The sequence below is a fragment of the Narcine bancroftii genome, chromosome 14 (assembly GCF_036971445.1).
Source record: "Narcine bancroftii isolate sNarBan1 chromosome 14, sNarBan1.hap1, whole genome shotgun sequence".
Taxonomy (NCBI): domain Eukaryota; kingdom Metazoa; phylum Chordata; class Chondrichthyes; order Torpediniformes; family Narcinidae; genus Narcine; species Narcine bancroftii.
In genome coordinates, this window is record NC_091482.1 from 58,806,142 (window position 1) to 58,833,823 (window position 27,682).

The 27,682-nt window shown below is 46.3% G+C and overlaps 1 protein-coding gene across 1 annotated transcript; it reads left to right on the plus strand.

Moving 5' to 3' along the window:
• Nucleotides 1-226: 226 nt before the first annotated feature.
• lysmd2 (LysM, putative peptidoglycan-binding, domain containing 2) lies at nucleotides 227-27,570 on the plus strand. The gene is made up of 3 exons (XM_069910277.1): nucleotides 227-556; nucleotides 14,859-15,199; nucleotides 23,432-27,570. Exons 1-3 carry the CDS (start codon nucleotides 362-364, stop codon nucleotides 23,493-23,495), a joined length of 600 nt encoding a protein of 199 aa, XP_069766378.1. The 5' UTR covers nucleotides 227-361; the 3' UTR covers nucleotides 23,496-27,570.
• Nucleotides 27,571-27,682: the final 112 nt, after the last annotated feature.

Sequence of the window (27,682 nt, forward strand, 5' to 3'; positions counted from 1 at the left end):
TTATAGACTGACAGGTTAGACAGAGCTCAGGACGTTCACGTTATACCTGGAGCAGTGACCCTGGTCACACATGGATGTACTGGGTGGACACATGTTTGATTTGAAATGAGTGGGGTTAAATTAAGCCTCTTGTTTGAATGGACTTCTCTGAAAGGTCAGGGGCCAGCTCCTGGACCCAGACAAGGGCCGCTCGGCCCTCCGGGTCAATGCTATCCCTCGGCGCGGCGCCAGGGTTCGCCGCTCACCTCCACGCCTCTTCCTCCGAGCCGGGTCGGCAGCGGGCGGCTGCCACCAGCTCCTGCCCTGCGCCGACTCGGGAGGAAGGTCTCCCTCCTCTACCCCACCCCTCCCCCGGCGGAGGATGGCGGAGGCGCTGCTGGCGGCCGCGGGGCCGGACGAGCCGGAGGCCGAGTTGTGGCAGAGCCTCGCCCGCACCAAGACGCGCTCGTACGGCAGCACAGCGAGCGTGGCGGCTCCGCTGGCCGAGCGCTACCTGCAGCACCCGGTGGGCGATGGCGACACGCTGCAGGGCCTGGCCCTGCGCTACGGAGTCACGGTGAGGCCGGCAGCCGGGCTGGGGCGGCCCGGGGGAGGGAAGATGCCGGGTCCTCGCCACGATCCAGCCCGCTCCGACCCGTCACCAACGCGTTCCGACCCGACCCGACCCGTCCCCATCTGGATGCGACCCGTCGCGATCCAACCCCTTCCCAATCCGACCCATTCAGACCCGACCCGTCCCCAACTCGTCCCGATCCAACTCGTCCCGATCCAACTCGTCCCGATCCAACTCGTCCCGATCCAACCCCTTCCCAATCCGACCCCTTCCCAATCCGACCCCTTCCCAATCCGACCCCTTCCCAATCCAACCCATTCAGACCCGACCCGTCCCCATCTGGATGCGACCCATCGCGATCCAACCCCTTCCCAATCCGACCCATTCAGACCCGACCCGTCCCCAACTCGTCCCGAGCCAACCCGTGCCGATCCAACCCCTTCCCAATCCGACCCATTCAGACCCGACCCGTCCCCAACTCGTCCCGAGCCAACCCGTCCCGATCCAACCCCTTCCCAATCCGACCCATTCAGACCCGACCCGTCCCCAACTCGTCCCGAGCCAACCCGTCCCGATCCAACCCCTTCCCAATCCGACCCCTTCCCAATCCGACCCATTCAGACCCGACCCGTCCCCAACTCGTCCCGAGCCAACCCGTCCCGATCCAACCCCTTCCCAATCCGACCCCTTCCCAATCCGACCCCTTCCCAATCCGACCCCTTCCCAATCCGACCCCTTCCCAATCCGACCCCTTCCCAATCCGACCCCTTCCCAATCCGACCCCTTCCCAATCCGACCCCTTCCCAATCCGACCCATTCAGACCTGACCCATCCCCAACTCATTCTGATCCAACCCGTTCCCAATCCGACCAATTCAGACCTGACCCGTCCCCAACTCATCCTGATCCAACCCGTTCCCAATCCGACCCATCCCCAACTCATCCCAATCCAACCCATCCTGATCCAACCCCTTCCCAATCCGACCCCTTCCCAATCCGACCCATTCAGACCCAACCCGTCCCCAACTCGTCCCGATCCAACTCGTCCCGATCCAACCCCTTCCCAATCCGACCCCTTCCCAATCCAACCCATTCAGACCCGACCCGTCCCCATCTGGATGCGACCCATCGCGATCCAACCCCTTCCCAATCCGACCCATTCAGACCCAACCCGTCCCCAACTCGTCCCGAGCCAACCCGTCCCGATCCAACCCCTTCCCAATCCGACCCATTCAGACCCGACCCGTCCCCAACTCGTCCCGAGCCAACCCGTCCCGATCCAACCCCTTCCCAATCCGACCACTTCCCAATCCGACCCATTCAGACCCGACCCGTCCCCAACTCGTCCCGAGCCAACCCGTCCCGATCCAACCCCTTCCCAATCCGACCCCTTCCCAATCCGACCCCTTCCCAATCCGACCCCTTCCCAATCCGACCCATTCAGACCTGACCCATCCCCAACTCATTCTGATCGAACCCGTTCCCAATCCGACCCATTCAGACCTGACCCGTCCCCAACTCATCCTGATCCAACCCGTTCCCAATCCGACCCATCCCCAACTCATCCCAATCCAACCCGTCCTGATCCAACCCCTTCCCAATCCGACCCCTTCCCAATCCGACCCATTCAGACCCGACCCGTCCCCAACTCGTCCCGATCCAACTCGTCCCGATCCAACCCCTTCCCAATCCGACCCCTTCCCAAACCAACCCATTCAGACCCGACCCGTCCCCATCTGGATGCGACCCAACGCGATCCAACCCCTTCCCAATCCGACCCATTCAGACCCGACCCGTCCCCAACTCGTCCCGAACCAACCCGTCCCGATCCAACCCCTTCCCAATCCGACCCATTCAGACCCGACCCGTCCCCAACTCGTCCCGAGCCAACCCGTCCCGATCCAACCCCTTCCCAATCCGACCCCTTCCCAATCCGACCCATTCAGACCCGACCCGTCCCCAACTCGTCCCGAGCCAACCCGTCCCGATCCAACCCCTTCCCAATCTGACCCCTTCCCAATCCGACCCCTTCCCAATCCGACCCATTCAGACCTGACCCATCCCCAACTCATTCTGATCCAACCCGTTCCCAATCCGACCCATTCAGACCTGACCCGTCCCCAACTCATCCTGATCCAACCCGTTCCCAATCCGACCCATCCCCAACTCATCCCAATCCAACCCGTCCTGATCCAACCCCTTCCCAATCCGACCCCTTCCCAATCCGACCCATTCAGACCCGACCCGTCCCCAACTCGTCCCGATCCAACTCGTCCCGATCCAACCCCTTCCCAATCCGACCCCTTCCCAATCCAATCCATTCAGACCCGACCCGTCCCCATCTGGATGCGACCCATCGCGATCCAACCCCTTCCCAATCCGACCCATTCAGACCCGACCCGTCCCCAACTCGTCCCGAGCCAACCCGTCCCGATCCAACCCCTTCCCAATCCGACCCATTCAGACCCGACCCGTCCCCAACTCGTCCCGAGCCAACCCGTCCCGATCCAACCCCTTCCCAATCCAACCCATTCAGACCCGACCCGTCCCCATCTGGATCCGACCCGTCGCGATCCAACCCCTTCCCAATCCGACGCATTCAGACCCGACCCGTCCCCAACTCGTCCCGAGCCAACCCGTCCCGATCCAACCCCTTCCCAATCCGACCCATTCAGACCCGACCCGTCCCCAACTCGTCCCGAGCCAACCCGTCCCGATCCAACCCCTTCCCAATCCGACCCCTTCCCAATCCGACCCATTCAGACCCGACCCGTCCCCAACTCGTCCCGATCCAACCCCTTCCCAATCCGACCCATTCAGACCTGATGCATCCCCAACTCATTCTGATCCAACCCGTTCCCAATCCGACCCATTCAGACCTGACCCATCCCCAACTCATCCTGATCCAACCCGTTCCCAATCCGACCCATCCCCAACTCATCCCAATCCAACCCGTCCCGATCCAACCCCTTCCCAATCCGACCCCTTCCCAATCCGACCCATTCAGACCCGACCCGTCCCCAACTCATCCTGATCCAACCCCTTCCCAATCTGACCCGTCCCCAACTCGTCCCGATCCAACTCGTCCCGATCCAACCCCTTCCCAATCCGACCCCTTCCCAATCCAACCCATTCAGACCCGACCCGTCCCCATCTGGATGCGACCCATCGCGATCCAACCCCTTCCCAATCCGAACCCTTCCCAATCCGACCCATTCAGACCCGACCCGTCCCCAACTCATCCTGATCCAACCCCTTCCCAATCCGACCCGTCCCCAACTCGTCCCGATCCAACCCCTTCCCAATCCGACCCCATCAGACCCGACCCGTCCCCAACTCGTCCCGATCCAACTCGTCCCGTTCCAACCCCTTCCCAATCCGACCCCTTCCCAATCCGACCCCTTCCCAATCCGACCCATTCAGACCTGACCCATCCCCAACTCATTCTGATCCAACCCGTTCCCAATCCGACCCATCCCCAACTCATCCCAATCCAACCCGTCCTGATCCAACCCCTTCCCAATCCGACCCCTTCCCAATCCGACCCATTCAGACCCGACCCGTCCCCAACTCGTCCCGATCCAACTCGTCCCGATCCAACCCCTTCCCAATCCGACCCCTTCCCAATCCAATCCATTCAGACCCGACCCGTCCCCATCTGGATGCGACCCATCGCGATCCAACCCCTTCCCAATCCGACCCATTCAGACCCGACCCGTCCCCAACTCGTCCCGAGCCAACCCGTCCCGATCCAACCCCTTCCCAATCCGACCCATTCAGACCCGACCCGTCCCCAACTCGTCCCGAGCCAACCCGTCCCGATCCAACCCCTTCCCAATCCAACCCATTCAGACCCGACCCGTCCCCATCTGGATCCGACCCGTCGCGATCCAACCCCTTCCCAATCCGACGCATTCAGACCCGACCCGTCCCCAACTCGTCCCGAGCCAACCCGTCCCGATCCAACCCCTTCCCAATCCGACCCATTCAGACCCGACCCGTCCCCAACTCGTCCCGAGCCAACCCGTCCCGATCCAACCCCTTCCCAATCCGACCCCTTCCCAATCCGACCCATTCAGACCCGACCCGTCCCCAACTCGTCCCGATCCAACCCCTTCCCAATCCGACCCATTCAGACCTGATGCATCCCCAACTCATTCTGATCCAACCCGTTCCCAATCCGACCCATTCAGACCTGACCCATCCCCAACTCATCCTGATCCAACCCGTTCCCAATCCGACCCATCCCCAACTCATCCCAATCCAACCCGTCCCGATCCAACCCCTTCCCAATCCGACCCCTTCCCAATCCGACCCATTCAGACCCGACCCGTCCCCAACTCATCCTGATCCAACCCCTTCCCAATCTGACCCGTCCCCAACTCGTCCCGATCCAACTCGTCCCGATCCAACCCCTTCCCAATCCGACCCCTTCCCAATCCAACCCATTCAGACCCGACCCGTCCCCATCTGGATGCGACCCATCGCGATCCAACCCCTTCCCAATCCGAACCCTTCCCAATCCGACCCATTCAGACCCGACCCGTCCCCAACTCATCCTGATCCAACCCCTTCCCAATCCGACCCGTCCCCAACTCGTCCCGATCCAACCCCTTCCCAATCCGACCCCATCAGACCCGACCCGTCCCCAACTCGTCCCGATCCAACTCGTCCCGTTCCAACCCCTTCCCAATCCGACCCCTTCCCAATCCGACCCCTTCCCAATCCGACCCATTCAGACCTGACCCATCCCCAACTCATTCTGATCCAACCCGTTCCCAATCCGACCCATTCAGACCCGACCCGTCCCCAACTCATCCTGATCCAACCCCTTCCCAATCCGACCCGTCCCCAACTCGTCCCGATCCAACCCCTTCCCAATCCGACCCCTTCAGACCCGACCCGTCCCCAACTCATCCTGATCCAACCCCTTCCCAATCCGACCCGTCCCCAACTCGTCCCGATCCAACCCCTTCCCAATCCGACCCATTCAGACCTGACCCATCCCCAACTCATTCTGATCCAACCCGTTCCCAATCCGACCCATTCAGACCTGACCCGTCCCCAACTCATCCTGATCCAACCCGTTCCCAATCCGACCCATCCCCAACTCACCCCAATCCAACCCGTCCCGATCCAACCCCTTCCCAATCCGACCCATTCAGACACGACCCGTCCCCAACTCATCCCGATCAAAACCCCTTCCCAATCCAACCCGTCCCTAACCCATCCCGATCCAACCCCAACCCATCCCAATCTGACTCGATGCAAGCCGTCCCAATTCAACCCTGACCCGTCCTGATCCAAACCATCCTGATCCAACCCCAACCTGCCCCCATCTGACCTGTCCCAATCCAATCCTACCTATTCCAATCTAACCCTGCCTCTCTTTCCACCCCTAAGCCCAATCTGTCCTGACTGCTCACACATCTCTCCCTGACTCTCCACCTCACATCACTCACATCTTGTCTCCCCACCTCACATCACCCATATCCTGTCTCCCCAACCCACATCACCCCCATCTTATCTCCCCACCTCATGTCACCCACATCTTGTCGCCCCGCCAATGTCACTCCCACCTTGTCTCCCCACCTCATGTAACCCGCATCGTCTCCTCGCGCCACGTCACCAACATCTTGTCTCTCCACCCTATATGACCCACATCCTGTTTCACCACCTCTGCCATCAGTGATTATGTACCAATTGCCACTTACAGTTCCTGCTCTCTGAACTTGCCCATTTATGCAACCTGCTTCCCTGACACCTACCATTCCCCCGCCTGACTGCCGTTCTTTCCTGCGCCTCCCCGTCTCATTCAGCTGTGTCTTTGTCTTTACTCCCACTGCCCTGTGGATGCTAAGTCCTCACCCTGTCACACCTAATGACACTACCCTACTCCTTGCTTATTGCCTGAAAAATATGTGTATCAACATGTGTTCAGTCTATAATCAATGTAATGCACAGCATCTGTATATGTGAGCTGCTTTTATAGCTGTCTTCATTTATTCTGACAAAGGATGCCCAGGACCAAGTCAACATTTGAACCTCACCCAGTGCATGCCCAGGCAAGCTTGGACTGACCAAAACAGCTTGCTTTGTAGGCAATATACAAGTTGACTTAAAATATGACAGGAAATCACAAAAAATAGGTTATATGTAAAATGGTACGTGATAGGAAAGTTTTAAAGTGATTTTTGTGATCAGCACCCCAAAAATTGTAAAATGCACCCAAAAGTGTACAGAAAGCAAAATCTTGGTTGTCCAGTGTTATCATTTCCCACGTTCAATTAGCAACTTGAGACTGACGTTACTTCGCTCCTTTTCCAGTTCTTGAGGTGGCCGTTGATGCCAGTGTAGATCCTGCAAGTTCTACTTTAGGTGGGGTAGGAAGTATTAGGAAGAGCAGATAGTTTGATGAGATGGTTCACGTCTGGCTGAGTTTCGCCAAGTTGTTGGATTCTGTTCTCAACGCCATCCTTCACCACTCCCTGAAAGCGAGTCTGGGCTTTCCAGGAGCTTGTGAGGTCATTGCACGTTTTCCAGGATGCATGGAGAAAATCTTGAATAATTTCCTCCTCCACCTGATCTTTCACTGGGATAGATCGTGGATAAATGTTTAGGACTCTGAAGTTGCTTCTGGAGCTGACCTGGCCCCGATGTTGGAGATCTTGGTTTATTTATCTTTCTGGAGGATTTGGGAGGTATATTGGGGACGGAGTTGGTAATATCTCTCCAGTGATGCTTGTTTAAATAGTCCAAATGCTAGAAGCATCTTGAAAGGAAAGCAGCCGGTTGCTCGAGATGGCCATTGCAGAATGTGCAGATGCAATAGTGGTCAGCTAGTCTATTCTTGGTTTCCCCAATATATAGGAGGCCACGTGTTGCTAGCATCTGCAGACCAGGTTGCAGGTAAACCTTCGCATCACCTCAAAGGGTAGATTCGTTCTCTGGATGGTGGAGAGGGAGGGGGTGAAGGGATAGGTATTTAAGGGCATATAAGAGAGAAAGGGACATCGATGTAAGAAAAATAGAGGGTTTAGGAAGGGTTTAGTACTTTTGTTTTTGTAGGAGTATATGGGTTGGCACAACATTGAGGGCTGAAGGGCCTGTACAGTGCTGTAAATTTCTATGTTTATGTTCATTGTTGCTTTCACAACATGTCCCTTGTGTCTTGATCTTCATATAAGTCTTTTCTGGTCAGAGGGACAAAGATTGTGTCAGTACAGTGAAGGCTCTGGTAAATTTCACATTTAACATCTGCCTTCACGGAGAGATATGGGAATTGATCCATGATTTGTGAGGTTTTGCCTCTCTTATGCAGCTGGCCCACAGCTGTTCACCATTTACATTGATGAATTGGAAGAGGGGACAGAGCGTCGTGCAGCCAAGTTTGCGGATGATACCAAATTGAGTGGAAAAGCAAATTGTACAGAGGATGTGGAGAGGCTGCGGAAGTGTATAGTTAAGTTAGGTGAGAGGGAAAAGGTCTGGCAGATGGAGTACAATGTTAGTAAATGCAAGGTCATCCACTTTGGTAGGAAAAAATAGAAGAGCAGATTATTATTTAAATGGTGAAAGACTGCAATATTCTCTTGTGCAGAAGAACTTGGGAGTGCTTGTGCATGAATTGCAAAAAGTTGGGTTGCAGGTACAACAGGTTATTAAGAAGGCAAATGGAATGTTGGCCATCACTAGAGGAATTGAATTCGAGAGCAGGGAGGTCATGCTGCAACTGTACAAGGTCCTGGTGAGGCCGCAACTGGAGTTCTGTGTACTATTCTGATCTCCATACTTGAGGAAGGATATACTGGCCTTGGAGGCAGCCCAGAGGAGGTTCACCAGGTTGATCCCAGAGATGAGGGGGTTGACCTACTAAATCACCTGGGATTATATTCACGAATTCAGAAGAATGAGTGGAGATTTTATGGAAACATATAAAATTATGAAAGGGATAGATAAGATAGAGGCAGGAAAATTGTTTTCACTGGTAGGTGAGACCAGAACTAGGGGACACAGCCTCAAGATTCAGGGGAGTAGATTTAAGACGGAGATGAGGAAAAATTGTTGTTCCCAGAGAGTAATGAATCTGGGGAATTCTCTGCATAAGGAAGCAGTTGAGGCTCCTTCATAAAACATATTTAAGGTTAGGTTAGATAGAGTTTTACATTAAAAACAATGAATTAAGGGATATGGGATAAGGCAGGTGGGTGGACTCGAGTCAATGATCAGATCAGCCATGATCTCATTGAATGGTGGAGCAGGCTCGATGGGCCGGATGGCTGACTCCTGCTCCTATTTTGGATGTTCTTATGTTTGGCAGATGTTGAGTGTAAGGTCCATCTTCCCATGAAGCAAACCAGATGGAGATGAATTTCTATGGGGATCCACATCTGAGTAGGGTATTCCACAGTTATTGGTGTCAATGAAGTTGAAAAGCGCAATGTTAGTGCTGCTTCTTGTATTTCCCTTGTACATGTCCAAATTAAATTGGCAAATGTAGCTATTTACCCAATAAAAACTCGCTATGAGCCCAATAATATCATCAAGGAATTAAGTACCTTGCCTCTGTCTCTCCGAGAATCTGAGTGCGACTTTCCAAGTGATGTTAGGTATTCTTCAAAAAATGTCGAAGCTACTTGTGCTCAGCCAGTTAGACGTTTCCCTGCAAGAAACAGAATAAACTTAACGATAAATCCGAGAGTGATTAAGAAATTCTCATGGAACTTGTGAATGTAATGGGGGGAGGGGGGGAGAAACAGGTGAGAAGTCATGAGTTTTAGCTTTGTTCAGTTATGATTTGGAGTGCAAATCTAACGAGGAAAAGAAGTTGATTCAATCGTAATCCACAAAGAAGACTTAGCAGTTTACTTGAAGTCTATAGAATAATATGGGAGTCCTCGTGCAGGTTAGCCTGAAGGTAAACTTTCAGGTTGAGACAGTGGTGAAGAAGCCAAATGAAACGCTGGCATTTATTTCAAGAGAAATAGAATATAGCATAGCGGTTAGCACCACGCATTTACAGCGCCAGTGATCGGGACCAGACCGGGATTCAAATCTCACGCTCTCTGTAAGGAGTTTGTATTTTCTCCTAGTATCTGCGTGGGTTTTCTCTGGGAGCTCCCGTTTCCTCCCACCATTCAAAAACGTACCTGGGGGTGGGGGTGTGTGTGGGTAAATTGGGCGGCACAAACTTGTGGGCTGAAACGGCCCGTGTTACCGTGTGTTATGTATAAATAAATAAATAAATAGCAGGAGCAAGGAATGGAATGTTGCAGCTTTATAAGGCACTGGTGGGACCTCAGTTGGAGTATATGAGGAGTTTTGGGATCCTCAATTAAGAAAAGATTTGTCGATGTTGGAGAGGGTTCAGGGGAGGTTCACAAGGATGATTCCAGGAATCAAGCGGTTATCATATGAGGATCGTTTAAGAGCTTATTGGAATTTAGGAGCCTGAGGAGGGGTCTCATTGAAACATTTTGAATGTTGAAAGACATGGGCAAAGTAGATGTAGAAAGGTGGGATAATCTAGGACAACTTCAGGATTAAAGGACGTCCGCTTAGAACAGAGATGTGTAGGAATTTTTTCAGCCAGATTGTGGTGATTCTATGGAGTTTGTTGTCATAGGCGGTTGTGGAGGCCAAATCACTGGATGTATTTAAGACAGAAATTGATAGGTTCTTGTTTAGCCAGGGAGAAGGCTGAGCAGTGGGGCTGTGTGAAAATGAATGGTGAGGCAGACTCGATGGGCTGAATAGCCTATTTCTACTCCATGGTCATGTGGCCTTTCAGGGTGTTGGGGAAGTACATTAGAATAGGGATGATTGGACAAGTCTTTCAAAGTATAGCATTGTTCAAAATCGGCAAAAGGTTCTCTAATTCCACAATGCTTCTGTAGTTGAGTGACTCACCCCATAGGGCTACCTCCACATTCTATGTACAATTATGCTGGTCACTTTCAGGAATTTATCAAGATCCCTTGGATTTGCGCCCATTGTGATTTTGTGTATTGATCCAGGAGGGTTTTTATTCTCATCTGGGAACCGTTCAGCCTCGCGAGGTAGTAAGTTGCAGTCATACTTTGTAATTTTTAGCAAGTCCTCTCCTTAACTTACCCCACCCTGACTCCTATCCCCACCACTCCTCCCTTTGGTGTTTTTAACTTTTTGTCTTTGTGTTGCCATGGCATCGTTGCACTGCCATCGGTCCTGCCGCTCTGTAATGGCTAGTCTCTGTTGTGATTGGCTGTAAGGTAACATGATGCAGGGTACAATGCAGGCAGCAGGCATTTTACAATATTCTGAAAATGAACTTGCTTTCTGACTGGCCGCACAGCCACCTTGTGCCCAAAGTAATTTAATTTAGACATACAACAGGGTAACAGGCCCTTCTGCCTACAAGCCTGTACTGCCCAAATGCAGGTAGTCCTCAATGGATGATGGGGTTTTGTCTCATCGTAAGTTGAAAAAGGGCAGTGGGATCAATGTGGTGACTGGCATGGGGTTGTCAGGAGAGAATGGGGTAGTGAGATCAGTGTGGGGGCTGACACGAGGCTGTCAGGAGAGAGGGGGGCAGTGGGATCAGTGCAGTGACCAATACAGTGCTCTTGAGAGACACTGAACATCATAGCCTAGCCAAAATTTGAACTGCAGTATGGATCTGAACCGTCGTAACTTTGAAAAATCGTAAGTCGGATCATCGTAAGTCAGGAGCTAATTAACCTACAACCTCAGTACATTTTGGAGGAAACCCGCGCAGACACGGGAAGAACGTACAAACTCCTCACAGACAGCACCAGGTTCGAACCTGGGTGTGTCGCTTTAATGGCATTGGACGAGCCACTTCATCAAACTTGCCGCCCTGAAGTAGTTTGAGCATTGTATTTAATCTTAGTTAATTATACAGTGAAAAGTTCTGTTTTATATGCTTTTCAGGTAAGTCAATTATAGTGCAATGATAAAAGTGCAGGGTGTAGTGTGACAGTAAGTCAAAGAGTATGGTGTTACAAAGGCAGCGTGTCGAGTGGAGAGAAAAGGATAAATAGTGCACTTTTCTCACTTCTCTGGTTCAGATGTAAGATCATCAACTTGAAGGGTTGATTGTTTCCCTTTTTGAGTTTCATCATTTTTTTCAAACATCCACAGTTTTATTTTTGCCTTTGCATTTGCCCTTGGTTCCACGTGGTCCTTGGTCATTAATCTTGCAGCTGTGGGAATCTGGGATGTTCTGGGTTATGTTATGGAGCAGACTCAGGCCTGTCCTCCCGCCTCTTTTTCCACTTCCCACTTCTACATGTTTGGACTGATGGAAGTGAGTACAGTTGAGAGAAAACACACAGGCAAAGAACAGTGAGTGTTAGGAATATGAAATTTTTATTTAGTCCAACAGCCCTGTTACAGGCCACTTCAGCCCACGAGTCCGTGCTGCCCAATTTACCCCCAATTAACCTACATCCCTGGTACATTTTTGAATGGTGGGAGGAAACCAGAGCCCCCGTGGAAAACCCATGCAGACATGGGGAGAAAGTACAAACTCCTTACAAATTGGTGCTGCTTTCTGTTGTAGAAAACTTATTAACAGCAGCATGTTTCTTGCCGTTTATCCCCTCACTCTAACTTTCACGTGGTCCATCTCTGATCCTTCCTTACTGTCTACTTCACGGACTCCTAAAGCCACCTTAACTGCACTTCACCCACTCTTCCTGTAAGAACTCTGTGGAATTTTCTACGGGTTCTGATGATGGCGCCTCCCACAGCTGCGTTTCTGTAATGTCTTCATTTTTCCTTACAGAGGTTCTCTTTCCACATGGTTCTCCATTGCATCTGTCCCATTTCACGTACTGTGACTCTAACTCCCCTCCCCACCCTCCTGGAGCAAGGAGAGGGTTCTATTATCCTCGACTTCCACCTCAACAACCTCCAAGTTCAATGGACCCTGTCAAAGAGGTCCTTCCTTCCCCACTCCCCCTCCCCCTCCCCCGTTACCACTTCCCCGTCCAGTATTCTGATGGGCTTTTGCAGCTTCTGGTTCTCTCCTACCACCATCCCTCCCGATCACATGAGATCCACCAACTGATCTACTTTTCTCATCAAAGATCCAACAACTCAGGTACCACATTGCATTTGACTCTTGTAATGTGGTCAACTTTAAATTTTTCAACAAATAAAAAATACAAACTGGGCGACGACTTTGCAGAACAGGCCTATTCCATCTTTCAGGGTGTCCCGTACCTCCCAGTTATTTCTGTATTCCATTCCTGCTCTGTTCCAGTGAAACCAAATGCAGATTTGAGGAACTGTATCTCACCTTCCAATAATAGCCCTAAGGATTGAGCACTCAATTCATCAATTGAATGGTCCACAGTGCATCGTGTTAATTCATTTCTTTCTTCCACAGATGCATCCTGAATTGGAAAGCATTTCTGGAATGTTTTGGTTTTGCTTTTCCAACAGCTGATATATTTTTTATCCTGGTTTGACAAAAGCTTTTTTTCCTCCACTGTTCTCATCATCGACTTTCATCTCCTCCAGACAGATTAACTGTGATTTAACGTCAGCCTCACCTTCACGGGTGCTGTTCATTCTCGCATGCTCTCCATCCAGTTATTTGTCCTCTCCTCCGCAACGGAAAACTTTTCCCAACCCCAATAAAATGTTTTGATCTACAGATGGGGCCAGATCTGCTGTCTTTTCCTGACATTTGATGTTTTATTTTAATAGCATAGTTTGGCTATTGCCACTTGAGTCTAAAACATCAAAATGGTCAGTATTCAAGCGCACTTTACGCGAAACCTGTAGCATTCAAATGATAACGAGTTTATCCTTCAAAACGATGCAAATGGCACAAAGGCAAATTATTCAGTGGCCATTGCAGAAATGTGCTTGTAGGGTGGAGATGGCTGGGAACTAAATATCTAGGTGTATCAGGTATTTCAGAAAGATAGGGAGGCCCACCAGGTTCAGGATCAACTTCTACCCCTCCACTCCTCAACAAAACCAACTCAATTAAGGACTCTTACTTTTGCACTTTTAAAAAAAATCTTCTCTCTGGATTGCACATTTCTTTATTTGTTTACATGTGTACATTTTGTACAGTTTTGTTTTGCACTGCCAATAAGTGGTAATTCTACCTCCCCTGCAGGGAAAAGAATCTCAGGGTTATATATGATGACACGTATAAATCTGATATCTGACAGGCCAGATGCCCCACTCCTGTTCGTTTTACTTGCTTTTCTGTTTAGTACAAGGCTAAAGCCACTTTCGGCAGCAGTTTGAGGCAATATTGTCATTCATTCTATTTGCAGGAACGTGTTAACGCTCGCTGTCCTCAGGGAAGTCTGCCACATGTTGCCTCGCTGCCATTGGATAGAAGCTGGCTGTGAAAAGCAACAGATGACAGTCAATAATGTCATGTTGCTCGGAGCCAGAATCTCTTCGGGCCTTGGTTGTTTTAAGTGCTGTTAAACTGTATTGGAAAAAATGCTAAATATGCATGATTTTCATGCTTAAAAAAATAATTTCTCAAAGAGAGGTTCTGTCTCATTAGTGGCAGAACTACCATCTCAGGGTTTCAGGGGCTCGATCCTGACCTTGGGTGCTGCTGGTTGAATTTGTATATTTTGAGCCCGATTGTGGGGATTTTCCCTTTACCAACAATAACCTAGGCCCAGAAATCATCTGCCAAAGGGCATCATTTAAAAAAAAGAATTTAGACATTAGGTACCACAAAAGGTCCTTTAGGTCCATGCCATCCATGTACCCCAAATGACTTATAACCCACCCCCCACCCCCGCACATTTTTGAAGGGTGGGAGGAAACTGGAGAATCCGGAAGAAACCCACTTGGAGAAAGTTCTTACAGATAACGCCAGATTTGAACCCAGGTCGCTGGCTCTGTAACTGTTGCACTAACCGAACCACTCACCTACGTTAACCATGCCGCCCACATCTGCTGTAACTGGGGTTTCTTTTGCCCAGTTCCCACATCATTGGGTCAGGGAGCCAAAAGTCACTAGGATGCCACACAAATGCATTTCATGAGTAAGCTTTAAAGCTAAATAACTGTTCCATCCCACTGAGCTGCATTTGAGTCTTAAGGTTGAAAAAAGAATAGCTGTCTAAAATAGCTTAAGAGCTTAGTTTTCCTTTGGATGCTTGATTCTTACAAATGCTGTTTAGGCCAAAATTGCCCTCTCACCTTGGGTCAAAATTTATTTTGCGAACACCACAACTTGGGAAAGATATAATATTGTAAAACAAAACAAATTTTAGCTCCGATATTTGTTAACATTTATCATAATTCTGTTCCAGACAGAGCAAATAAAAAGGGCAAATAAACTCTTCACAAGTGATTGCATATTCCTGAGGAAAACCCTCCTTATCCCGGTTATTTCCAAGAAGGAGTCACTGTTTAATGGACTGAACTCATTGGACTCTCCTGAGAACGAATCCAGAGAGACGTCTGCTTTCAGTAATGAAAGGCCAGCGAATGTAAAAGAAGAGAGCTCGTCGTCTCCGAGCCCAGAGGGTCCTGACGCCAGGGTCACTGAGCCCATGGAACTTTCTGCCGAAGATTACTTGCAGAGACTGGATTTGCAGATTAAACTATCAACGCAAGCGGCTGCTAAAACAATACAGGAGGACGATCATGGGTAATTGTCTTTTAAGTAACGGCGCGATAAATGTGTAACTACACGGCACATAATGCAGTGTAGTTCTATGAATATTAGAACTAAGCTATTAAAATATTTTGTGAATACACACGTTTTAGGTTCTGAGAAAATTTTTCCATCCTTGGAAGGTGAACATTGTTACCAAGATAATCCTGTGTCCATTAACTAATTGTTTAGCAGTGAACCAGGTATTTGGAGAAATTATTTCTTGTTGCCTTTTATTTAAAAAAAACATTAGTCACTAAATATGTATGTTGAAAGTTGCCATTGCTGACCCATGTTCCATATAGCCATTCCAAATGAAGTTGGTATTTTCCAATACAGGTATACCCTGTTTTATGAATACTTGCTTTATGAAAATTCGCTTTTACAAAGAAACCTGTGTTCCCTTTTACGAAAGGATTTGAATGGCTTTTTTTGCTTTTGTGAAAATAGCCTCCAAAAGTAGTGAATGGGCCATCTTTGCTTATGAAAGATTTCATAAGGTGCGCTCTAGTTTCATAAATGGGGTATACCTGTATTTGGTTTTTGTTTAAACCGGAGAAGGAGATATCAACAGTGAGGATTTGAAGATGACAGGAATGGGATTTCAACAGGAATTTTTCCCTTTGAGTGTAACCCACCATTCAGTGGGATCACGATCAAATTATAACCATTTACGGAGCGGAAACCGCACCGGGTCACTGATTTTGTGCGCCCTCTTCAGGCATTGGTCCCGGTATACTTGACTGTCTTTTTAAAATAAACCTAATCTCCAGGGCGGACTATGTGAGATGGAGAAGAGATAAAAGAGCAAAGCCTTGGCATTGATCGTTGAAAAGCAAGAAACCATAGGTACTGAAAATCTGAAATAAAAGCCCAGCCAGGTATCCTGAAAAGTAAAAGTTGATCCTTCCACCACTGCTGCCCTGTCTGCTATGTACTTTCAGCATTTCTGCTTTAGAGAGTTTACAATCTCTTTAGAGAAAATCTGTTAGGAACCTTGTTTCTAAAAGGCCTTGGTGTTTAATTTGTTTTCAATGGGCCATTTTGTAGGTTTTTCAAAAATATTTTTAGCTTACCAATTATATGTAATTATTCTTTTTAAATTTTAGACATACAGCGCGGTTACAGGTCCCTCCCAACCACGAGCCCATACCGCCCAAATATACTAATTATCCAACAAACACCGTGCATTCTCTTTTTTAGAAGGTGGGAGGAAGCCCATGCAGACACAGGGAGAACGCACAAACTCCTTACAGACAGTGCCAGATTCAAACCTGGGGCTAACGTTGCACTAACCGCTACGCCACATAGTTAATGAATTTGTTGAGAGGGACACCCAATATTCGGAATAATTTTTGTTCCTGTGGGAATTACATTATTGGAACTGGGGAAAGATACAGGAGGATATGAGAGCATTTTTGTTTCCTTCTCTCCCACCTCTTTTTCCTCATTCTTGTAGCTCGATAAGAATCTCAGTTACAGTATTTTAAAATTTTTTATTTTTTATTTTTTTTCCAAACATTTTACATTTTTAATATACAATATATTAAAGTTTTTCTCACAAACACAACAAAAACAAAACAGTCCCTCTCCCCTTCCATATTTACAGATCTGTTCCTCGTCATAGCTTACATATATTTTAAGTATATAGAGTACATTTGGGGAAACTACGTTTTGGTTTATATAATAGTTACTTTTATACCCCTTTTTGTTCCTTTTTATTACAGTATCAAACTAAGTTGAACTTTGGGGGCCCATGTCCTCTGCAGATTGAGATGGCAGCACATTTATACATTGGTGATCCCCACATTATGGCTGATTAGGACTTGAAAATTTCACTTATAGCAATTTACAAATTGTGGAACTAAAATGTGAAGATATGGCATAAAATTAATTCTTGTGTAGAGAAAAAAGGAAATACTATAAATTAACACAATTTATTTTGTCTACACTCACTTTTCTCTTGATACAGACGATGACATTTCATGGTCTGGGAAACTCTAATATGGCCTGTTTTCCGGGAATGCAAATTCCCTTGATGATGTGGGGCAAGTGCCTGCATATGGATTAACTGCAATAGGCTACACAGCCTTCCTCATACATATTTAGCTCTTGACCAAGGTTCAATCAGGTTATTTTTATGCAGGTTTCGTGCACCTTCCAGCAATTTAACCTAAAAGACTGACAGCTGTCCAAAATGAAAGAGAGCGCCCTTAGCAATTCACACTACAGTGTACTCACACTACAGAGAATGTCAAAAATGAGAAATGTCTGTGGTTTCCTTTTAATGGAACATTAAGTCAACATTTATTCACCTTTCAGTGACAACGTCACTTTGTAGACTGTGGACGGTTTTCATTTTTTCTTCTACAGAAACTGCAGGCAGAGAATTGTCCAATTAATGTGACTTTCTATTTCCAGGCAAGAAACCCGATTGCTCCTAGTTTCGTTTTCTGTTGTGGAGGGCTACGGTCACCACAATTCAATTTTGGAGATGATTGTAGCATTTGCATGTGAGAAGCTTTGGATTGGTGCCAGAACTGCTCAAAGCTATTCAAATTGAGTGAATTGACACATTAATACCAAAAATGTGGAATGCTTGTAAGAAGCTCGAATAGTTTCACATTGTTAACCCCCCCCCCCCCCCCCACCGCTCCCTGGTGTGTGTGTGTGTGTGTGTGTGTGTGTGTGTGTGTGTGTGTGTGTGTGTGTGTGTGTGTGTGTGTCTCTCTCTCTCTCTCTCTCTTTCTCTCTCTCTCTCTCTCTCTCTTTCTCTCTCTCTCCCCCCCCCCCTAGGCACATTCAAGCTGGGAAAACATCTGTAAAGGTTCTTCGCCCTTACAGCTAAAGACGTACCTTTCAGAATGTGCTGTCACCGGCTCCGGCTAACCCTTCTCCGGGAAGGATCATCAGTGGAGCGTTGTGCTCCACCACCTGACCTGAATGCTACGCCGCTGCAAGCGGCTGGTTAGGGATGGGCTGATGATGCCGTCATCCCGCTACCCATCTCCCCACTCACCCCTCTCCCTCCATGACTCCCTCAGAGGCAGGGGAGGCAGGGGGAAGCCGTCAGGGCAGTGGGTCCATCAGCCAGCAGGAGCCATCAGCAGGAGTCAGGGCAGTGGGAGCTGGCGGGGCAGCGGGAGCCATCGGAGCTATCAGGGGGCGGCCGGTGCGGGCTGTGACAGCCTCACCGGGCCGCTCTCTGCAGCTCAAAATGCGGCATAGCAATGGCCATCTTCCCTACCCATAATCCCCCATGCAGCTGTTCTGGGAACCACAGAGAAGTCATAATTTTGTGCAGGAAGTGGTAAAGGTTCCATTATTGGAACGTAATACTACATTTACAATTCTTTAACTTTTGTCTACCATAAGGCAGGCTTTGTCCAGCGCCCCTCACAGAAACCTACAGCTCCTGGTGTTCCTAGGCGGTCTCCCTTCCAAGTACTGACCAGGCCTGAGCCTGCTTCGCTTCCAATATCAGACAATCTCAGACGTGTTCAGTCTATTAGGTGCTGTTTTTAAGACTATTAGGTGCTGAATGTCTGGAATTCTATACCCAAGGGATTGTGAAGGCTAAATCAATGGCAGTATTTAAAAAAGGAAGTAAATACAGTTTTGAATGATCGGGGATGTGGGAACTATGGAATTGGGCTCAGAAGAGGGGTAGAGGCCTGGGACAAACAGCTATGGTCACGTTGAATGGTGGGGCAGGCTCTGACAGGCTGAATGCCTACCCATGCTCCTATTTTCTGAAGTAGTAATATATGATATTTTTAAATTTGCTGGCAATCCCAAAGTTAGAGATGTGGTAAGCAGGAAATTAACAGAGAGCAAGAGGGCAAAGAAAAGCAGGATGGGCACATAAAATGTAATATCGTACAGAAATGTGTAAAGTAAAGCAGAAAGTATAAAGAGGGTTTAAATAAAATGACGCAGTTCTGATGAGGGCACAGGAGCCGTGGAACTGGGATGCTTATGTGCATAAATCTTTTGGCTGGGAATGTCATAATGGGAACTTGTAAACCATCCTTGACTTAATGAATAGAACTAAACAGGTTGGAGTTATGAAGGATTTCATCGGCAAGTTTAGTGTGGAGAAAGATGGAGATGTTCTCCTTTGAGCAAAGGTTGACAAGAGATTTGATGGTGGTGTCGATGATGAGGTTAGTTAATAGAGGGAGAAGTTGTCCTCATTAGCTGACGGTTCAAAGGTCAGGATTTAAAATGATGAGCAGAAGATTCCAGAGAGAGAACATAAATTAAGGGTTGTAGTTATCATCTGGAATCTCTGACTGTTGGAAACAATTAGGAATTTGTAAAAGGGCCTGGGCACAAGTGAAAATAACTTGTGGGACTTCAGGGTAGTGGGACTGGCAGGATTACTCTACATAGAGCCAGCACTTACTCAGCAGGTCAATGGGTTCCCTTCTGTGCTTCTCGTGTATCTGTGATGTTTTTGTGGGGTTAAGTGTTGACAAGACTCCTGGAAACTAATCTTTCCTGGTCTGATATACATGTGCTGAGTCTGTTGGTAGACTAGCCTGTTAGCTCTAAATGGAAAAATAAATGAGTAAATTGATTTTCAATCCCATCTCAGTCTGAAATTTTCTACTTGCGTTAATTCCTGTTGTTGAGCATCAAGGGCTTTCTTGACCATGGTTTAAACATTCTGCTTGTGTGGTATCGCGGAAAAAGGTAGCCAAGCAAAGTCACATCAATAATTAAACACAAAGAGGCACATTGTTAAATATACCATAGATTAATTTTTAAAAATAAATTTAAAAAATTTTATATTTAGACCTACAGCACAGTAACTGGCCCTTTTGGCCCATGAGCCCATGCCGCCCAATTCCACCCAATTGACCTAGAACCCCGGTATATTTTGAAAGGTGGAAGGAAACCGGAGCCCCTGTGGAAAACCCATGCCGACACATGGAGAACATACAAATTCCTTACAGACAGCGCAGGATTCGAACCCAGGTCCCGATCGCTGGCGCTGTAACAGTGTTGCACTAACCACTACGCCAACTGTGCCATCCTTGGTATTCCTTCACAGTAACAGCATTAATGGGCATTTTGTTGTAAGGCTCTTTTCTATCCTCTAACAAATCCTGCACATTTGATATTCTTGGCATTTATTCACTCTCCCACCCCCCCACCCCCATTCTGGCTTCCAGCTTTCATCAATTTTCACATTGCTCATGACGTTCTGATGTTAATTAACACCTCCTTAATTCCTGCTGTATAATCCACTTGGTATTAATTTTGAAATCCTACTTCACATTCGAAAAATAATCTTGCTTCATTAATCCATGCACAATTCTGGCAAGGAAGAAATTCCGGTTGTGAAACTTGAGTAAAAACCTTTATGAAGTTTGATATGTTGAACATGCCAAAGAGTGAGTCATATTTAACTCTCCATAAATTTTCCTCAGCTTTGGTTACACGAAGCAATATAATTACTCTCTGCTCTACGGGGTCCCCAAATAGAACACAAGTTGCAATCTTGAATGTTTTGCCCTCACAGAAGATGGAGGTTGGTTGCAAGGTGTTTGGAGCCAGCACAGTGATAAGCTAGCTGTGATTGTAAATCGAACAACTTGCTGCTGTCCACCTTGTGAATTTGATAACGTTGAGAGTAGTTTTGTTTTGGTTGAAGAAAGTATATTGATGCCTGATGATTTTCCTGCAAGTTTGTGGTTAAGCTGCAAGGAAACAGGTTAGTTTGCACTTCCAATGAGCTTTACACCAAATTTATTTTGCAGCTTTTCTTATTGCTGGTACTTTGCAGCTTTATGCACAGCTGTGGTTTTCTACACACCCAACAGTCTCAGGAGGCACTCCAGAATAACTTTTGGACTCAAGTATGAGTAGGTTCCTCAGCATCTCGCGATGTCTCCGCCCTTCCATAATAATGTGACTGGTCTGACTGCAGCAATCCACATTTCGCCAACCCCTGTAGCATCAGGCGATGATGGGAGTAAGTGGAAATCTATTGTGGAGACTTCATACCAGCTCCATGAAAAATTGCACTTGTTTGGAGGCTGAGCCTCTGGTTTGGGGTTAAGAGATTAACAGTTGTCTCTTTGGAACACTGTTGAACAATGGTTCTGCCACTAAGAGCATCAAATCTTGGCCTCAACATTACCTTCCCATTTTTTAAAATCATGGTCCTTCACTCCCTTGTAATATAATGGTCTTTGCATTAAATAGATTCAATACCTTTACACTCACAGCTTTGTGGAGTAGAGAATCCCAAAGATTCATGACTTTGCATCTGAAATGGTTAAATGCTTATCCTGAGCTCGGCCCATAGTTTGAGATACCTCCTCTAGTGGAAACATTCGCTTGGTATTCACTCTCCTCAGAGTTCCATCAGATCACAGTTCATGCTTCTACTGACCAAAGACGAAAGGGTCACAGTGCTCAACCTATCAGCAATCCTCAATGCAACCATCTCCGGAATCATCACACTGGACCTTCTCTGCACCAATTAGAAGTAGGCGTATAATCCTTTAAATGTTGGAGACCAAAACTATATGCAGCGTTCCAGAAGCAGTCTGGAGCACACTCAGCGAGTTGCCGTAGCGTCCATAGGAGGCAAATATATGTATATATATAACCAACGTGGGCCCGAAACGTTGGTTTTATGTACGCACGCCTATGTCTTTGCCTCCCATGGACGCTGCGGATCTGCTGAGTCCACAAATGTGCGATGCCTCGTGTTTACGTTGAGCCCTGCTCCTTAATTTAATTCCCATTCCGCTCTCTCCTTTAGTATTTAAACTGTAACCCAAAAAAATGTAAACGCCATCTTCAGCAGACTAAATTCCTAAAGTGTCGGAACTTTTAAAGCTTTGAATAATTCATTATTATTGCATGAGTTTTTAGGGAAGCAGGGGTTTTCATTTCATACTCCCGCTAACTTACCAGCAGGAGAAGAGACGGTGGTTATTTCAGTCTGACACACACACACACACACTTGCAATCCTCTGCTCATTTGCTCCACTGACACCGTCGAGATCTGGAGCTCAAGAAAATGGGCCTTGTGTATCCACGAAATATATCCTGCCCCAAAAAAAATGATGCAAATCGTTGATTCGTAGACATGAATCGTTTATCTTTGAACTAAAATCTTGCAGCTTTCTCATTAGCAACATTCTTGCATGCATCAGTTCAGCCGAGTGTGACATTGCCAACATTGCTTTTTTTCCTGCAGTGAAATGCCTGGCCTATAAGAGATTCAGAATGCAGTAGTTGACGCATAAACTGGATGACATTCCTTCTTCGTCCAACAACATCAGCCAGGAACAAGGGATCTGACCATTTATTTCTTGCACTTTTGAGGTGTGCACAAGCAAGCCAGTAGTTGAAGAGATAGCCATCTAATATAGATTTGTGCACCTATGTTTGTCTGTCTGTCTGCTCTCCATGCAAATCAATACGGAGCACTCTAGAAATGTCCAAGGAGGTTCAGTAGCGGTAACATTTGATGCTGAACATCATGACCACATTTAATCTAACCTTTAAGGTCATATTGAAGTTCAAAAGTTGTGTTTTGACCAGCTCACACTGACTTGCATTACTGTTTACTATAATTGTGGTGAGATTTGATGCTGAATTTCATGCCCGCATTGAATTTAAGCATTAAGGTCGTATGCAGTTCAAAAGAAAATTGAACTTGCAGCAGGGGCACCTCAATTAGTTACAGGGCTGTGCATCAACGTACATTCAGAAACCAAACCCAGTTCAATATGGGCTTAAAAAAAGCAAAGCAGCATTGGTAGAAGAAGCTCCTCACAAGCTCGTAGAGTCAGACAAAGGAGAAAGCAAGAGACAGCACTGGATCATCAGTCTTGCATCACTGATGCTTCCAGACATGCAAGGAGCAGGCAGCAGGAAACAGAACAACAGTGATAGGCCCAATGCTCAGGCCTCCAGACAAACAAGGAGCAGGCAGCAGGAAAACTGAGGAACAACACCAAGCCCGCCTCAGTGCTGATGCCGCCAGGCATTCCATGTTTCAACCGTGTACTCAACAACTGAGTGCTTTATTTCCTGGGCAGTGCTGGGTATCCTGCTAGTTAATTATAAGGGAGTGATGAATATAAAGAATAATTTTACCTTGCTATCTTTGACAAAAATATTGTTTATTAAAAATATATATACTTTAAAGAAGCACAATCTCCACGGAGCAATAATGAAATTCTTTACTTCCCACAGAGCTGGTGACCTCGAACACAAAAATAATCCTTGTGCAGCATCGTCTTACCAGAGCCTTCAATAACTACATAATGGAATCCAAACTTGCAGGATGCTGATAGATTTTTCCAGTTACCTGTGGATAAGACCACGTGACATCATTTGGTTTGTTTTTGCTTTAAATCGATGCAGGTGCTTTGTCTACTGGGCCGTGCAGGGGCGTGCAAGGAAACGAGAGGCCGCGTTGTGCATCTTTGCCGTGGAGTGTGATTCTGTTTTGTGTTTCCTGATGCCATCTCCACTTGCTGTCTTACATTATCAGCAAATTGTTCTGCTTGACTTGCAGTGTGTGCTTACTTGCTGCATACCTAGTTCACAGGAAATGCGTGTGTTGCTGGCCTGAAATTGGGTGTAAAGCACCGTAAACTACCCGACTTCAAATCCGTTGTCCATCTTGCATGTGTTGGCTGCTGTTCTTTCACAGGGCTGGGGCAGTGATGATCATCGTTGCTCCAACATTAAGCTCAGCCGAAATAATTAAATCTGAACCAAATGCGACCTTTCTGATTTTGGTTTTTTTTTTGCTAACTCAGATTGAACAGAGAGGGAGGGATGTCATTTTGGGCAATTGCCTGGCAGTCCTGTTTTCCCACTGATGAGACTGGTAGTAGACATTGGCGGAGCAGGTTGAAGAGCACATTTGTTTGAAATCTTCAAGTTGAAACCAAAAATAGTAGAGTACTCTCTATGTTAAGCAGTAATGTTAATTTGGGACAAAGACTTGGTTTTTGTTTAAAGTGGAATCGTATCACTTGTATAAAGTTAAACTCAGAGTGCAGGAATGGAAGCCAAACTAAGTCAAGTTTCGCCATTTGCTTTCGGAGGGAACAGCTCCAAGTGGTGTTTCACACACGAGACCAGCTGATTTTCTGCAAGGGCATGGTGCAGGAAACTTACAAACCAAATAGCCTTCAGTGTCGGGGTGGGGAGAAGAGGGTTGTTGGCGGCCATTGAATTGGCAAAGGGGGAAAATTTTGGAAACAATTGCACCTTGATACACATTACGAATCTTCTTCCATAGTCTCCATTATCGCTCTATCTATAACTATTCATTTCAGCTTTTATGAATTATAAGCTGGGGAAATTACATTGCTTAAAATAATAATTGTACAGCATTTGGTTATTGTCCTGTATGAAATCTTTTTATCTATTTGGAGCAACTAGTTTTTTCAATATATTTGCTGTTTCTCTCTCAATCTGGATTTAGGTCAATTCCCTACACAAACAGCTCATTGTTATTGCCCATCTTCAATTCATAGGCTCTGCTTTCAACCAGGATCCTCTCAATACAATGAGGTTACTTTAGTGTGAGGAAGTCCTCCTTGAGGTCCTCAGCAATTACCCTGTAAACCAATTGCACATGGAAGGTAAATCAGGCAAATTGAAATTAGATTTTAAAAATTAGGTATCAGTAAAAGCTCATTTGAATGAGTTCTTAAAACTACTAATAAATAGGTCAAACTCAGTCATTGATCGACTTGCAATATCAATTAATCCATCACACATTTTCACTCGGGAAACCGAACTTCCACTGGGGAAAGAACATACTCAACCAGCCTGCCGTACAAGGATACTGAGAGACAGCTCAAATGTCTGGGTCTGTGTGAGCTTGAATTATTTAACAATGCAATAGAATTGCCTTGTCAGTTTCAGTTTAGCGGGAGCACTGTTGGTCCCGTTTAAAAAGTAGTGTGCCTGCCCTCAGCATTCGTGGCCCCACAGCACGAATGTCACGTACAACTTACTTGTGAAATTACAAATTGCTTTCCCCTCAAGAAAATCTTTTGCCAGTTTTGGTCTCGATCTCTCCCGTGTTATGTTCTCTGTGAAAGGTGACAGAGAGAAATGGGAAGAGGGAGAGAGAGAGAGAGAGCTGATCACATCACTGTGTTCATCGATTACAAAGTGGAAACTAGATATCCCAGGGGGAGTCAGTCTTCTCCAGTGAAAACTCTTCGAGAATGGATTGATTGAAATGGCAGCGACTGCCTTACTTACTCCATGTGAGAAAATGATCCCTGATAAACCTGCCCCCAAAATGACTAACCTTTAACACAAGAGCTCCATAAACAAGTATTGTAGGTTTTCCAAGTCTTGGGGCACAGCCTATTCTTGCCATCCCAGGCGAAGTTCATAATTTCACAAGAAATATTTACCATTTTTTTAAAAAAAATCTCAAATTTTGCTTTGGCTGCTTCTGAAGTAGAGTATGTTATTATTGCATTTATTGGATCTGAAACTTGTAAAAGGGGCACTTCAAAATGTTGCAAGAAAATGTTGACTTGTACGACCCTTGGATTTTGTGGAGAGTATGGGCAATCTAAAAATAGCACAAGTGGTTAGCATTAATTTTAAACAATTACATCTATTTGTTTGAACAATCTATGATTGGTGGCGTTATTTTCTGTGTTCTTTGATTGATAGAACTGGCTGCTGTTAAGGGGGAGTCATTTCCTTAGCAATGACAATGTTCGATCTTAAATGCAGATGAATGATACTCTGTTGACTGAAATTTGAAATAGTTAGCTATACTTGATATTTCGAGAACAGTTTGGGTATTAACATGGTGAAATGACACCCACTTTGTAAGCTGTAAGCACAGCACCTTGCTTTGTTTTTGCCTTACACATTGTGAAGCAGTGAACTGAACTATATCTATCTTCTTTGCTCCATAACAGAAAGAATTTTAAATATAATGGATAGAGGTAATGCAAAATACTAGTATTGAGAAAGTAGAACTGAAATGACAGCAATTAATTGGTAGATAGCGAGATAAATATTAGAGACACCTGCATAGTCGTCTGAAGGAGGAAGGATAATATTTTATTAGTTCAGATGAACAATTTTATCACCAGCTGCAAAGAATTTTAAACTTCCCTTGAATTCAAAGCCACCCCCCCCCCACCCCCAGATTAATGCATTTCACATCGAATGTTTTATTTCTTTAGTTTTCCGTGATTTTCATACAAGTTTGAGTATTGACCCTTTTTTTGGTGAGCAGGAGGGGGGGTGTCAGGAATTTTCAAGCTTGGCAAGAATCTTATTTTATTTTCCCATTTTTTTAAATTTAAGAAACATTTCCACAGGAAAAGTACTGGGCAATGTACCTCTTGCTGTTCACAATCTTTTGACATCCATATTAAAATATTATTTTAATCGTTGCTATTTCTGCAGCTTTTCACATTTCTGTTGACTACACTGAGGAGCTTCTAAACCCTATCTCATTAAATAATGCAAGCTAGGTTTTTTTAAGCTCATTAGCATATTTCAACCGCTGCAGCCGTGCCTGCCTGTCCCGCATCGGACTTGTCAGTCACCAACGAGCCTGCAGCAGACGTGGACATACCCCTCCATAAATCATCGTCCGCGAAGCCAAGCCAAAGAAAGAAGCATATTTCTGGCACAGGTGAAAATGTAGTAAATTTTGTTTTCTTCAGTTCCTCTCTGACTTTTTTTGCCGCAATTCCTCAAAAAATGAACAGCTGGGGATTACTTCTGATGCCGAAATTGCAAGGTGACAACATATCATAGAAACTGCTTAATTTTTATTCTCATTAATTTACAACTTTAACAGCGAATTCACCCCGGATATTGTGGCATGGGTTAGGTCACTTCTAATAGGGATATTATATGTGCATTTGTACACCAGTAAACCATCTGTTACTCAAATTTAGTTTTGATTTTCACAAAAATCGTATCGACTGGATTGAGTGGAAGTGGAGTGAATTGATAAAATCTGCATTTCAAAATTAGACAAACAGTATCAAGTGTACTGCAATAATTATCCCACATAGATTTGTTTTTGATTTATATTAATAATTCAGAAAATGGACAAAGACCTTTTTGCTTCAGGGCCAATACTGGGCAAATATGGTTTTGAAAGATCCAGGTGACCATTCCAAACTACAGTGATCAGCAACTTCATTTTGATGACTCAAATGGGATAATTAATGCAGGAAACGTTTAATGCATGAATTGTTCATGTGTGTGAGTGTATATTGTGGCCTTGGGGTTTTTTTTAAAAAATGTATTGACAATAAGAACTTGTTGTCTGTTTACTATTTCATTTGAAAATCTGCAATAAATAGTTTTTGTTACAACTTCAATGTTTCTTGCATTTTCTTTCTTTGCTATTTTGCAACATGTGCCATTTACTTGGTCATTATAACAAATAAAGCGAGATTTTATTACATACAAGTGCAGTGTGTATCT